Below are 14,900 nucleotides of genomic sequence, written 5' to 3'. Positions count from 1 at the left end.
TCTGCGAACGTGTTTCAAAAACAAACACTGGGCACCCCGTCAAACGGCAGCTTGGAGGGTTTAAGGAAACCACAGAGCTGGGTGAGGAAGTCTTCGCCGGAGTGGGAAGCCGTCCTTCTACTCGGCTGTCTTACGGCTCCCCAAGCCTCAAGTGTAGTCAGCTTTGGCTCTTGTTCCCTGTCTTTCCAACCTGGCTACTGACCCTGCCAGCTCATACTGGGGTGTGGGCCTGCGGGTGCTGCACCGGGGTGACAACACTCTAGATGGGCCGAGCAATTTTGTAGTGGGTCCAAACCGGTACACTGATAAATAAAGTCTTCCCGAGTAAACCGATTCCCTCTAGGGCTTGGATTCTTTTTTTCTTTCTTTCGGGTTTTTTTTTTTTTTTTTTTTTTTTTTTGGTGCAGTGTCTGGGTGGCTCTGACACCTTAAGGCCGCTCATCTGCTCCTCCTCCCCCACGAGGATCCTACTCCTGGATCCAAGTACGCCTTCTCCCGGAGCTCGCGCACCCCTTGCATTTCCTCCCTCTCACTGTACCCTTGCATTTCCTCCTCCTCCCGACCCAGCCTCCCCCCCACCTGCCCGCCTCCAGCCACATGACAGGAAGGGCTCCGCCACGCGACGTCACCGACGTCCGCGCCCCCGTCCTCCCCCCGCACCACACGCAAAGAGCGGCGGGCGGAGGGGAGTACGTGGTCGCACGCTCCACGCTCCCCAACCAGAGCTCGCCAGAGCACCCCGGCGGCCACCGCCGAGCCGGCTCGCGGGTTCCCGGATGTGCGCCGCTCGCGGAAGCCCCGCCCCCGCCGCCGGCTCCGCGCGCGCCCCCGCCCTCCGCCCCGCTGCGCTCCGCTTTCCCCTCCCTCTCCGCCCTCCCCCTTTTTCGTGCCTTGAGGTTGCGGGTCAGCGCGAGCCACTGCAGTGAGTCCGTCACGGCTCCCGCGCGAGTTTAGGTTGCAGCCCTCGAGCCGCCTGGCCCCCTCTCCCCCTTCTTCCCCTCCTCTCTGCTTCTCTGTCTCTCCCCTTTTTCGCCATCTCTCCTCCCCGCTCTCTCCGTCTCTGAATCTCGACCTTAATTTCTTTTCTTCCCCGCCCGCTCCCGCGTGCCCAGTCACCCGGCCGGCGCGGGCCCCGCGGCGCCGCCTCCCCTCCCCTCGGGCGTCCCGAGGGCCGCAGCCGCCCCAGCCCAGCTGGGCCGCCGCCGCTTCCTGCGGGAGCCCTTCTGAACGCCGACACTCTTCTCCCCCCGCGCCAGCCGCCGACTGCCCAGCAAAATGGTGAGACCTTTGCTTCCCCTATGCACCATCTCTCCTCCGCTCGCCGCTTTCAGGGACGGGGGCGGGGGCGAGCCCCGACGCCCCCGGCCGGCTTCCCCCGGTGGAAAATTCGAGAGACCCAGGCAGGCTGGTGCCGCGGCGGGTCCGAGAGAGCCCTCAGCGGCCCGGGTGCGTTGGCGGCCGGCGGGGGGCGGTGGGCCGGCTGCTTGACAGGGCCACCCCCCAGCCTCTGCTGGGCGCCCCTCCGCCCCTACCCCCCGCGGTCGTCTGGAGTCCGTCCGGGCCTCGACCCCCTCCTCCCGGCCCATGGGCCTGGTCCTGGCCCTTCGTCGCCCCGCGTTACTTCCCTCAGGACCCTCCTCCACGTGGAGACCCCCTTTCACCACCCCCCCCCCCCGACTCGCTCCTTCAAGTTCTGGCATATTCCAGAATCCTGGGGAAATAATATGTGGTAAATGGCTTTTTATGTAAGACCCACTTTCTCTCCAGAGCTGTTCTTTATCCCACTCCATTTTCAAACAGTGAGCCTTGGCAGGAATCCTGCCACTTCTCCCCTTTTCTGTTAGTATTTTGCTGCTGTTTGCAGCCTTATGGGGCTCCTTTCGCTGCTGCTTTTCTCTTTGCACTGGCGAACCGGAAAGGTCCAAGGTGTATATTCATGAAAACGTAGTCCTGCTCGGTCTTTGATAAATGGAGATACTTGTTTTTAAAGCTTCCTTACTGTCAAGGGTTTTTCGTTTTCTTTGTTACCGTCGTAAGTCTCTCTCTCTTGTGGTGGTTGTTTTTGAATCATGGCGATTTAAATTTGTCTTTCCTTACCCTCACATTAATCCCTAGGTAGAATTCATTGCTGTAGTGTTTCAAACCGACGCTAGGGGTGTGTCTCCCGCCTCTGTCACCGTGGCCAAGAAATCAACGACGCCCTTTTAGCCTGTTACCTTACCGGTTCTCTTGCTCCGGGTAGCCGCTGTAGTTTCCTCTTTGCAATCACGAACTGTATACGTAGTAGTTAAAGTTCGCAGTGCTTTTCCATGTAAGATATTCAAACATGGAATTTGGTGGTTACACTTTTTCTAGAAGTCTTCAAACAGTTGTCAGAAGATTTTTAGACCGATTGTTTGACGTTGGGTAATTTCTTGTATTGTATTTCACCCCGTATGTAGAAATCAAGTATTTGAAAATAGAGTGGTGGATTAGTGAAGAGAGAAATTCAGTTGATTGCAACTTAAAATCAGTTTGGTGTGATTGTGAGGGGACAGAGTGAAACTAGAAAATTCAAGTCAGCTTTTATTGAAAATACAGGGCAAAAGATTAAGTGCACTTTTCAGTGTACTTAAAATCCAGATTAAGAACAGACTTAATAAATGATTAGTGATTTTGATATATAGAGGAAAATTTTCCCTGTCAACTTGGGAGGCTGCTCAGAGACAACTTTGGCCGTCAAAGTTACAAAACTTAGGTTTTTCCAGACTACTACAGAAAGCAGCTTAGATCAAGGCCCTTCATAGAGCAGTCTTTTTGTTGCCATAGTTTTTTGGAGTTAGGAATTGCACTTTAGTGCTTTAATACCACTTCCTTATACATATATTTTACTTGACGGTCAGGATCTTGAAGATCTTTGGCCATTGCAGTGAATGTCTTTACCTGCATTTCATTGTGAGGAATAACGATCCAACTTTTTGTTGCTTGTGTATTATATATCAGAATGCGCTGTTTTCCAAGTAGTTTGCTTGCTTGCTTGCTTGTTTTCTGTAGTGTGTCCCCTCAGGAACCTCCTCTTCCCCTTTTTTTGTTCTTAAATTTACTTTCCTGGTACTCAGTGTTTTCTTATCTTTAAAAATTTTAAGATTTATTTTATGATGTTTTCTTATAGGTGATTATTTCCCTCTTTCTAGTTTCCTCTTTAGTATTTATTTTCTGATTTACTCTTGGTTCTTTTAGTCTGCCATTCTCTCAATTCCATTTCAAGACCTAGTTAATTTGTTGTGACAGAGGCCTCCCAACTTTAGGATTATTTTGGTCTGTTGAATGTAGTAGCACTGGTTTGAAAGTGTCAAGACGATACCTATAGCTGAATTCTGCTATATAGGATATTAATTAGCTCAAATAAATTGGGCTTTGGAGTGATCTGGTTCACTGTTCTAGTTAATGGAGTATAAAGTTCTGAAAATTTTCACTCCCTTTGGAAAACTTTATTATAACTCTTACTGAGTATCATGAACCTGTTTACAGTTTTGTCAGTGGGTTTTAATTTAGGAATTAACTTATAAACATCACTGATTAATTCAAGTAAGGGGAAGGTAAAGAGATTGGATTGAACCTATCAACAATCTTTTCTGACAGGTATTTATTTTAGTTGCTACATTAAATATACTTTATTTCTTCTTTGCCTAAGAGTTCAGTCTTTCCCTCCCTTCACCTTTTTTTGAATTTTAAACTGTTGAGCATCCAGGCGGGATGAAGATTTTATATACACAACACACACACACTTGAGTACTGTGCTTCTAGAAATTTTCCCTTACTGGTCAGTTGTCTATGGTAAAATAAATATTTGTTTATAGAAATACATAAATAGATAACTTCACCATTTTTTCTATAGGTGGGCATGTGTATTTAAATAGAGTACTTCAGTGTTAATGGCATGCAGAGGAATGTAAAAAGAATTAAATGATAAAATAGAGTGTTTAGGTCTGTGGGATTGAAAAGTTTTTGGAGGAGTAAATTTTTAAGGGCATTTTTAGAAATTCGTTAACTTTTCATGTATCAGAAATAGTTTTTCTTACCATGTACTTAGGATAATTTAAAAATAGGATTTTATTTTGGATGCATATATGAATATAGTGTGTAAGTAATTGGCTTTTCTTTTAAATTTTGTTTCTTGGGAAACCTTAAATCTTGTAAATGACCTTTTTATATCTCTGTGTTTTTTAAAAATGTTAATTTATTAGAGAGAGAAAGAGCAGGGTAGAGGGGGAGAGAGAGAATCCCAAGCAGGACCACTCTCAGCATGGAGCCCCACTAGGGGCTTGATCTTACTACCATGAGATCACAACCTGACTCGATATCAATAGTCGGACGCTCAAACGATTGAGCCACCTAGGTGCCCCTATTGTTGTGTTTTTAAACTTATTAAAATCATCTCTACAATGTATAAATAGAACTTAAAACATTTATTGCTGTCTACGATACCTGCACTTAGAGTTGCACACGACATACTCTAATTCTGTGACAAAGGCTACTTCAACAGCAAAGCAAGCAACCTGTCTTATGGTCAGCAGAATTAAAACTGACATCAGTCATGAGGAGAAAATTTCTCTGCTCATTATGTCCCACAGTGGATGAGAAAATTGAAAAGGTGCAGATTGCAAGGTAAAGAAGCTAAGGGTCAGTTGGCAAAGCAGTGCAAGGGACAGACAAGTGTGGGAAGGTTGAAGCATCTGTCATAGGTAGTAAGGCAAGCAAAAGTACAAGGCAGTATAAGGAAGTCAGCTTGGGCAAGGAGGATTAAGTGAGTCAGACTGACCATGGGCCCAGAGTCTGGGCAAGCAACAGGATTCATTCATATCACGAGTACTTGTAGATTTTGTCTCATGTTCATTGGTTACTGTGCTTGGTTGTTGTGGATGTTAAAATGATTAAGGCAGGTTTCTTACTGTCATTTTCGCCTGTAACAGTAGACAATGCTAGTAGGTGTGAAAAGTTAGCTCTAGTTATATGAATAATACAAAGCCTGATAGAAATTGAGGAAAGAGCAAGATCAGTTTCTTCTGGGATAGGGAAAGTTTTATGAATCAGGTGACAATTGAGCTGGGATTAAAAAGGTTATTAAGATTGCAGTAGGCAGAGTTGGAGGCATCAAGGAAAAGACTCTTTAAATCCTGGAGAAAGGAAGAGAAAACGTATTTGGAACACTAGTATTCAAAATGTGGTTCTTGGGCCAGTAGTATCATCTGGGAATTTGTCAGGCCCTAGTCTGGACCAGCTGAATTCAAAACTCTAGGGATGGGGCCAAGCAGTCTAGATTTTATAGCTTTTTAGGTAATTCTGAAATATGCTAACTTTTCAGAGCAACTATTTAGAAAATAGCAAGGAATGTTTTTATTTAAATTTTAGTTGAGTATTTGTTGACATACCTCATACTGGCTGTATAAACATAAGACATAATTGTAATTTCCAAGGAACTTAATCAAGTGGAATAAACAAGACAGTTATGCATGGTGACGTGCTATTAACAAACTAAAGTTGGGGATGCTTAAGAGTACATAGCAGGGGAGGGATACCCAGCTGCGTCAGTCAGTGGAGCATGTGACTCTTGATCTCCAGGTTGTAGTTTGAGCCCCACACTGGGTGTAGAGATTACTTTAAAATCTTTAAGTAAAAATACATGGTAGGGGAGAGGCTTAATCTAAACTGGGATGAGGATGAGGCAATGAGATGAATGTCCCTCAGAGGAAGCTTCCTGGGAGAGATGGTGTCTGGAGCAGAGTCAAAGGATGCGTATTTAGCCAGTGGGAGAGGTGGTCTGCTTAGAGTATTATGTTTAAAGCCATAAGATACGCAAGCCTGTTTAGCCTGGTTGGAGGGTAGAGGATTAGGGTGGAAAGGAGAAAGAGGGTGGTCAGGTAGATTGAGGCAAGACCATGGAGGGGCTTGCATATCATATGAAGGAGTTAACATTTTTTCCCCTAAAGCCAGTGGGAAGCTATTATTTTTAAGAATGACATTGTCTCATTTACTTTTTTAGAGAGATTAGTCTGGTAGCCATGTGGATAATAAAGTAGAATAAAAGAATATAGGTACGGGGACCAATTAAGAAATTATTACAGTAATTCATGTGAGAAGTAAGGACTCAAAAAGAATGTAGGAGCAGTGCAAATGGAGAGGAGAGACCAAGTATGAGACATTTTAGGAGCAGAAGATAGGACTTGGTGACTGTTGGATTGTGGGTAAGGAAAGGGATGAACCCTGTGTGGCTTCTGGCTTGGGTGACTGGATAGATGATGGTGGTATCCGTTCAGCAAATATTTATTGAACACCTACTAGGGTAAGATTCAGTTCTTCATATTCTAGGGGTATATGAGAAATGCTGTCCCTGTCCTCAAGAAACTTCCAGTTTGTTGGTATGACTTGTTTTATCTCTAGTGTTCTCTCCTCATTTGGTAATCAATGCTTGGAATGCTATGTTGCAAGATTCTAACTTCGTTAGGATACAGTGCTGTGAAACATTAACACTGCCTGCCACATAGATATCATGGTCTAGGATAGAAGAAGCTTGGTATTCTAAAGGTAGGAAGAGGTAACATATGTTAGAACAGTGATTCTTAGTATGTGGATCTTGAACTAGCTGCATCAACATCATCTGGGATCTTGTCAGAAATGCACATTCTCTGCCTAGGAGGTATAGGAAAAGGAGATTAAGGGAGTGTTAATAAAACTGTTAATAGAGGTCATAATCTCTAAGTAACTTCAGTTAAAATCTGGGTGATGAAGATAAGATTGTAAGGAAATGTAAACTCTAAGAATGCAGAGGCCTTGTCTTTAAGATTACAAATACTTGGTATATACCAAATTTCTGTTTTGGACCTGTTGAATTTAAAGTAGTCCTGGATCATCTAGTTGGAAATGGCCAGCAGGTAATTGGCTCTCTATATCTGGAATTCAGAAGAGAAATCTGGGCTGGGGTTAAAGATTTGAGCATTGGGGCGCCTGGGTGGCGCAGTCGGTTAAGCGTCCGACTTCAGCCAGGTCACGATCTCGCGGTCCGGGAGTTCGAGCCCCGCGTCGGGCTCTGGGCTGATGGCTCAGAGCCTGGAGCCTGTTTCCGATTCTGTGTCTCCCTCTCTCTCTGCCCCTCCCCCGTTCATGCTCTGTCTCTCTCTGTCCCAAAAATAAATAAACGTTGAAAAAAAAAAATAAAGATTTGAGCATTGTCTATGCATGTGTATTAGGTAGTAAATGAAGCCATGAAACTGGATGAAATTATAGAGAAAATATAAAATGAGAAGAGGGCAAACCCTAAAGCACACTGCATTTAAGAGGAGGTAGATAGAGGATGAGGAATCTGTGAAGGTTATCTGAGAATAAATTGCCAGACAGTTGGAAAATTAGTTAAGAGTGATGTCAGATTTGAAGGAGTCAGCAGTGCCTAGATTTTGCAAAGATTGGGAAAGAGAACTTACAAGTGTCTTTTAGAGGCATCAGGATAGTTATGGTGATCCTGGCAATAGTACGAGATAACAGCATTTTGTCCTGGTAGTAAGGAAAACCAGGATGCAGTGAGTGAGGAATAAATAGGTAGCTAGACACTGAGTGTAGATTGTTCCTTGAAGCTTCCACTAGAAGGAGAGAAGATAAAAGCTGCATAGTTGAGGTTTGAGAAAGAATTTATTTGGGGGTAAAAGGAATAGCCTGGAAAGATGGAGTGTGTTTGAAGATTTAAAGGGAAAAGATGGAATTATTAATAGTTTGAGGTTCCCCAAGAAGATAGGAAATATGGTTCTCTTTAGGCAAGAAGAGATTTTTTTTTAATGTTTATTTTTGAGAGAGAGAGCATGAGCTGGGGAGGAGTAGAGAGGGAGGGAGACAGAGAATCCAGACAGGCTCCATGCTCTGCACTGTCATCAGCACAGAGCCCGATACGTGGCTCGAACATAGGAATTGAACCATGATAGCATGACCTGAGCCAAATGAGCCAAAGTTTAATGCTTAACCAACTGAGCCAGCCACCCAGGTGTCCCGGCATAAGAGATCTTTTTTTTTCACCTGTTAATACAAGAGAGGAGATAAAATTGAAAACTGTTAATAGAGGTCATAACTCTAACTTCAGTTAAATTCTAGGTGATGAAAATAAGATTGTAAGGAAATGTAAACTCTAAGAATGCAGAGACCTTGTCTTTAAGATTACAGATACTTGGTATATACCATATATTAAGTAGTGTTAGAAGGAATATGTAAATGAGTAAGTGGCATAAAGGAGTAAGTGCTGATGAGACCATGGAGGCAATGAGTGTTCCTTTTTTGAGACATTTATGAAAAAAAGGACAAAGAAAAGTTAATTTCAGTGGTTTACAGTTGGGATGTAGTCTATTTAGGATAGCAGATGTTGGTATTCTTTAGAATTAGAAGAGAAGCCAGGTGAGGGAGCTCTAAGAAAGGATGATTAATGGAATGAGTCCTAGAAGTGGCAGAAAGAAGAGGGGAGGGATAAAGGGAAAGGAGGGACATCAAAAGAGGGGAAAAAAATCAGAGTGAGGAAAGTAGGCCATGGCAACAGATTTGTTTTAATAATGGAGTTCATGTGGTGTGACCTAAATCATCTCAGTAATTTGAGATAGTTTGAGGCAAGATCATCTGAAGTTGAGATTAAGGCTAGGCAAATAGGGTGAGATTGAGGGTGAGGAGTATGGAAAAGGATTATAATACTTATTTGGGGAGATTTGATATGCAGTTAATAGGGTATTAAGTAAATGTTGTTAAATAGTAAGTGGACCCGGGAGAGAGCACCAGTGAGTCGGTGACCTAGGGAATGGATCTAGGAAATTGGAGTATTAACAAGAAAAGAGGTTAGTACTTTGTCAGTCCTTTTTTTTTTTTTTTAAGTTTATTTATTTTCAGAGGGAGAGAGAGAGAGAGAGGAGTGTGTCAGTGCACGAGCAGGGGAGGGACAGAGAGAGAGGGAGAGAGAATCCCAAGGAGGCCCCGTCTGCAATGACGGCATGGAGCCTAACATGGGACTCTATCTCACGAATTGTGAGATCATGACCTGAGCCAAAAATCAAGAGTCAGAAGCTCAACCGATTGAGCTACCCGGGCGCACCTGTCAGCCTTTGTTTTAATAACTTCTGATGAAATTACATAGGTCTAAAAGGAACCATTTTTCTGAGTTCAGATTTTATATAAGGGCTATATCTAGTTGTAGATTGATATTCTTAATTTTTTTTTAAGTTCTAAGGACACTATTAATACATTTGCTTAAAAATTCAAATTATATTGAAAGGTATAAATGCCAAGTGAGCCTTTTCTGGGCACCTCTTTTGCTTGTATTGATCACTGTTAAGTTTCTTGTATACTTTTCCAAAATGGAGCTTTTTGGTATTTTTTTCAACCCACGGCAGTGTATGGATTTATTACTATTTCATAATTAAAGAGATTTTAATGATACCATGGTCTAGTTACTCCTTACAATGTCATTCCAAGGTTTTTAACTGTATTTCAGTTAAGCACTGACTCAAAAACAATTCAGTGTAGTTTTTTAATCAGCGATTTTGTAATGATTGAAGTTGAAAGTAATCTCTACACACAGTGTGAATTGAACTCACAACCCTGAGATCAAGAGCATATGTTCTGACTGAGCTAGCCAGGCCCCGCGAGAAAATATTTTACCAGAACATTTTTTTGTACTTATTTTTTCTACTTATCACCTTGTTAAGCATTAACTTAAATGGGTAACAGTTTCTTTCTTTTTTTTTTTTTAACTTTATTTTTGAGAGAGAGTGAGCAGGGGAGGGGCAGAGAGAGCAGAGCCAGAGAATCCCAGGCAGACTCTATGCCATCAGCACAGAGCCTGACTTGGGGCTTGAACTCACAAACCGTGAGACCATGACCCGAGCTGAAACCAAGAATTGGATGCTTAACCAACTGGGGCACCAAGGTGCCCCAGGATAACATTTTTTTTTTAAATTAAAACAAGAAAATGACCTCCAAAATGTAGTCTATAAAGCATGTATTTTATTTCAAGTTTGCCAGATTAAAATTACTTCCTCACTTTTATACTTCCAAATAAACCTTCTCTTCAGCAGCCCACATCTACTCTCTTTTCTGAATTTTCTCCTTGAACTCCCATACCCTTTTTGTGATTATGAGTTGACAGTTAATGTGTAGATCTGGCACAGGAGTAAATTTCGAGATGTGATTACTGTATGTTTTTGGGTTTGTCTTTGGTTTTGATAATCCTGTACTATAAAAATGTTTTTAACACTTGAAGATTTCTATAAGAAATCTTTTATTTATTTTTTTAAATTTATTATTTTTTTTAACGTTTATTTGTTTTTGAGACAGAGAGAGACAGAGCATGAACGGGGGAGGGTCAGAGAGAGAGGGAGACACAGAATCTGAAACAGGCGCCAGGCTCTGAGCGGTCAGCACAGAGCCCGATGCGGGGCTCAAACTCACGGACCGTGAGATCATGACCTGAGCCGAAGTCGGACGCTTAACCCACTGAGTCACCCGGGCGCCCCAGAAATCTTTTAAAATTTAGCATTGAAAACGCAGCCACCCGTAGGTTCTTACAAGTTCCTTCCTCAGAGTTTTGTTTTGTCAGTTAAAGCCCTTTATTAGGTGTATCATAAGGAGGGCTGTGTTGATAATCTATTGCTATCCCAAGAAACATTTCTGTGAGATGATACTTTGAATTGTTTTTGTAGCATAATTAAATTTATCTGTACTCTAACCAGGTCTCTTTTGTCCTTTGTAAATAATACAGAGTATTTTTGTGTGTGAGAATTAGGTATGCATTTTAAAACCTAGGTACAAGGTAGTGAAGCATAGCAACCTACCATTGGCTTTAATGGAGCTGTCAGCACTTTTATTTATCCTTAATCTGTCTAGTTTTAGGGCTGATTTTTTTTGTCCTGTCTACCTGAGTCTGATGCCACAACCAATCTCCTATTATAGGTGTGCAGTAAGCCAGCATCTTGGGGTATTATTTACTTGTAAGGCAGTCTTTAATAGAAATTGTTAATGTCAGGAAAGAAAAGTGCGAGTAGGTAGTAAGGGAAATCTGTGATTTTAAATCTATTTGTGTTAAAACTGTTTTCCTAACAAATACAATTTTATGAATTATAAACTAACTCATAATCTTTTTCAAGTAAATAATGAAATTTATGAACAGATATATTTACGCTCTGCTTTTCTGTTTGGCTGTCACTCTGTCATCATACTTGACTATTTGCTCATTTTCTTGTTTTTCAGTACACTACAGTCTAGATCTGTGATGTCCAAATTACTAGCCACATGGGACTATTAAAATTTTAATTAAAATGAATTAAGATAAAATTATAAATTTAGTTTTTTAGTCACAGTAGCTACATTAAAAATACTTAGTGGCTACTTGTGGCTAGTGGTTACTACATTTGTGCAGATATAGAATGTTTATGTCATTGCAGAGCAGAAAGTTTTATTAGCACTGGTCTAGAATGATTACGTATCTGCATTTCACTGAAAGTTATTATGTTGGCAGTAATCTAATTACCAGCATGAGATTTGGAGTTAGAAAGATTTGAATTTGGATTCTGGTTCTGCCATTCATTAGCTATGTGACCTTGAACAAACACCATAAGCTCTCGACCTTATTTAGTAGTGTAAATTGGGAATTAAGAACACCTCAAATTGTGACAATAATGAGTGTCTGGAAATCCAATTGGTACTCATTTAAATGTATTTGGTTCTTCTTTCTTTGTACTTGGCTTCCTTGTAACGTTGGAACTTGTTGGAAACTCTTGGGAGTTCTTTCCTTTTTTGGCTTCCGTGACATTTTCTGCTAGTTGCTGTTCTGCGTCTCTGACCATTTTTAATCTTTGTTGCTAGCTTTTCATCTGGGTTTGGTCCAAGGCCCTCTAAGTATTGATTGTATCACTTTCCCATTTAAAATCCTATATATCATAGGATTAACACAGCCTTAGCATAGCTCATAGACTCGATAGGTTCTACCTATTGCTTACTTTGCTTATTTCACCATGTTCTTGCTTTTGCTCTATGCTCCAACAACTTGGTCTTGTTACGTTTTATTAAGTATTGTATGCTAGGTTTATTCTGCTGTCTGTTTATTACTACTGTCAGAGCTTTTTGCATCGGCTATGTTCGGAATGCCACAAAAGTCCCTCAAGTAAGTGACTGAGCCTCCCACCCCCATGGCAGGTCACACCACGTTCCTATATTATGCCAGCTGCCAGCATAGATTCCTCCATATTATAAGAATTTAATAAATATTTGTTGAACGGGTGAATTGAGTGAATGCATAAATTCTTTGTTTATTTTCAAAGTTTCATCATCTCTTACGTAGTGATGATTCATATCTTCAGCCTGCGTCATTCTTTTCTGTTCAGTCTGAGGATCTAACTGCTTATAGGATATTCACTCTAAATAAAGGTGTGTGTAAGTCACCTCAACTCATCATAACTAAAACCACATTCATTATTGTCTTCCTATTCATGCTTCCATTATTCCCTAATTTTTCTTATTGGAAACAATTATCAATTCATTCACTCCTGGCTGGAAACCTGGCATACCTTCTTCTCCCCTTTACTACTAAAATCTTAAGCAGTTCTCGGTTGCAGCCTGTGCTAAGAGTAGTAGAACATAGAAACATGTGGCATGACCTGTGGGGGTGGGAGGCTGTTACTCAGTTACTTACTTGAGGCATTCCTGTTGAGTTCACATACTATTACTGATAAAGAGGAAAACGTATTTATAATGTTCCCAGCATGTTAATACTTTGTGCCATCAAGCAGTGACAGCTGAATCCAAAACACACTAACAAAGCTAAAAGTAGTGAGCCAACAAAGAATAATGTATACTATCCATGCAGCCCGCATTCTTCCTCATGACTCAGTTTGGCCATTTATCTATGTTGGAAGAATTTATTGCACAGTTCCTCCAGATGTTTGTGCATTTTTCTTTTGTTTCTATAACTTAGTTTCAGGTACCCCTTCTTAACACTTTTTTCTGTTACTTTCATCTGTACCTTTATTTTATTTTATTTTATTTTATTTATTTTTATTTTTTTTAAATTTTTTTTTTTTTCAACGTTTATCCATTTTTGGGACAGAGAGAGACAGAGCATGAACAGGGGAGGGGCAGAGAGAGAGGGAGACACAGAATCGGAAACAGGCTCCAGGCTCTGAGCCATCAGCCCAGAGCCTGACGCGGGGCTCGAACTCCCGGACCGCGAGATTGTGACCTGGCTGAAGTCGGACGCCCAACCGACTGCGCCACCCAGGCGCCCCTGTACCTTTATTTTAAAAAATTTTAATGCTTTTTCCTTTTTTTTGAGAGAGAGCACAAGTGGGGGAGGGGCAGAGAGAGAGGAGACACAGAATCTGAAGCAGGATCCAGACTGTGAACTGTCAGCACAGAGCCCGATGGGGCCTCGAACCCACAAACCGTGAGATCATGACTTGAGCTCAAGTCAGATGTTTAACTGACTGAGCCACCCAGGCTCATCTGTACCTCTTAAAAGTCCCATACTGGGGTGCCTGGGTGGCTCAGTCAGTTAAGCGTCCGACTTCGACTCAGGTCATGATCTCACGGTTCGTGTGTTCATGCCCTGCCTCGGGCTCTGTGCTGACAGCTCGGAGCCTGGAGCCTGCTTTGGATTCTGGGTCTCCTCTCTCTGCCCCTACCTTGCTTGTGTGCTGTCTTACTCTGTCTCTCAAAAATAAATAAATGTAATTAAAAAAATTTTTTTAAAGTCCTATACTTATTAGTTAGCACATCTTTATGCTTAATTAGGATTTTTGTTGGTTTTGTTGGTACTCTAATTGCATAGGTTTTGAGTGTCTGCTTCCAACTCTGTTTTCCTTAAGCCGTTTTGTTTATTTGTTTGTTTATTTTAAGTAAGCTTTTTGCCGAGCATGGGGCTTGAACTCATGACTCTGAGATTGAGTCACATGCTCTAATGACTGAACCAGCCAGGTGCCCCAAGCGATGTTTTTTTGTTTTTGTTTTTGTGTTACTGTTTATTCATTTTTGAGAGAGAGAGAGAGAACATGAGCAGGGGAGGGGCAGAGAGGGAAGCACAGAATCCGAAGCAGGCTCTAGGCTCCGAGCTGTCAGCACAGAGCCCGATGCAGGGCTTGAACCCACAAACCGTGATATCATGACCTGAGCCAAAGGCAGGCGCTTAACTGACTGAGTCACCCAGGTGCCCCGAGCCATGTTATTTTTAATCGTAGTTTTAAGAGCATGAAGTTTTTTCAGGAGCATCAGTATCATGTTATAACAAACCTGTCTTCCCATTTAGAATCCCCCAAATGCCTCTTGAATCACCTTCTTTATCCCCATTGCCCCTGGCATTGTTGGAATTTCATTTATAGTTCATGTGGACTATTTCCATAGCCACCATAATGCTTTGATGTTTTTGCCTATAGTTTCTTCCTTCTTCATTCTGTCTTCCAGAGTTGCCACCAGAGTTTTTCTTCTGAAAAGGAAATCCAGTGTCACTGCCTTATTTGAAAGTCAATGCTACCTCTTCTTCTATTAAAATTTTAAATTCCTTTGAATGCCACTCATGTTCTGATCATTGTTTCTAGCCATCTTTATGCTATAACCGAGTCAGGTTACTTGATTCTCAAGTGTCTCATCTTTTTTTTTTTTTTTTTTTTTTTTTAACTTATTGGTGCCTTTGTATATATTTTTTCTTTCATCTACACTGTGCTTCTCCTTTCTCTGGCAAATATCAAGATCCTGTTGCAATGGCATTGGGTGAAAACTTTACCAACTCCCTCAGGCAATTAATGGCCATTTGTAAGTAACTTTCATAATAGTATATACCATATTTCATTGTGTTTAATGCCTCCCCTAAACTGTGGCCTCCTCTAAAGCAGGGGATGCATTTTTATTCATCT

The 14,900-nt window shown here is 41.8% G+C and overlaps 1 protein-coding gene across 1 annotated transcript in view; it reads left to right on the top strand.

Moving 5' to 3' along the window:
* Positions 1-871: 871 nt before the first annotated feature.
* PPP3R1 (protein phosphatase 3 regulatory subunit B, alpha) overlaps positions 872-14,900 on the top strand; it is a 69,173-nt gene continuing 55,144 nt past the window's right edge. The window contains exon 1 of the mRNA XM_047069423.1: positions 872-1,278. Coding sequence (XP_046925379.1) covers positions 1,276-1,278 — 3 coding nt within the window. The 5' untranslated portion in view covers positions 872-1,275. The remainder of the gene's footprint in view (positions 1,279-14,900) is intronic.

The sequence above is a fragment of the Lynx rufus genome, unplaced genomic scaffold (genome assembly GCF_022079265.1).
Source record: "Lynx rufus isolate CCGP_SWC_20201006 ecotype Redwood Valley unplaced genomic scaffold, mLynRuf1.p SCAF_8, whole genome shotgun sequence".
Taxonomy (NCBI): domain Eukaryota; kingdom Metazoa; phylum Chordata; class Mammalia; order Carnivora; family Felidae; genus Lynx; species Lynx rufus.
This window is presented reverse-complemented; position numbering and strand designations above follow the sequence as displayed.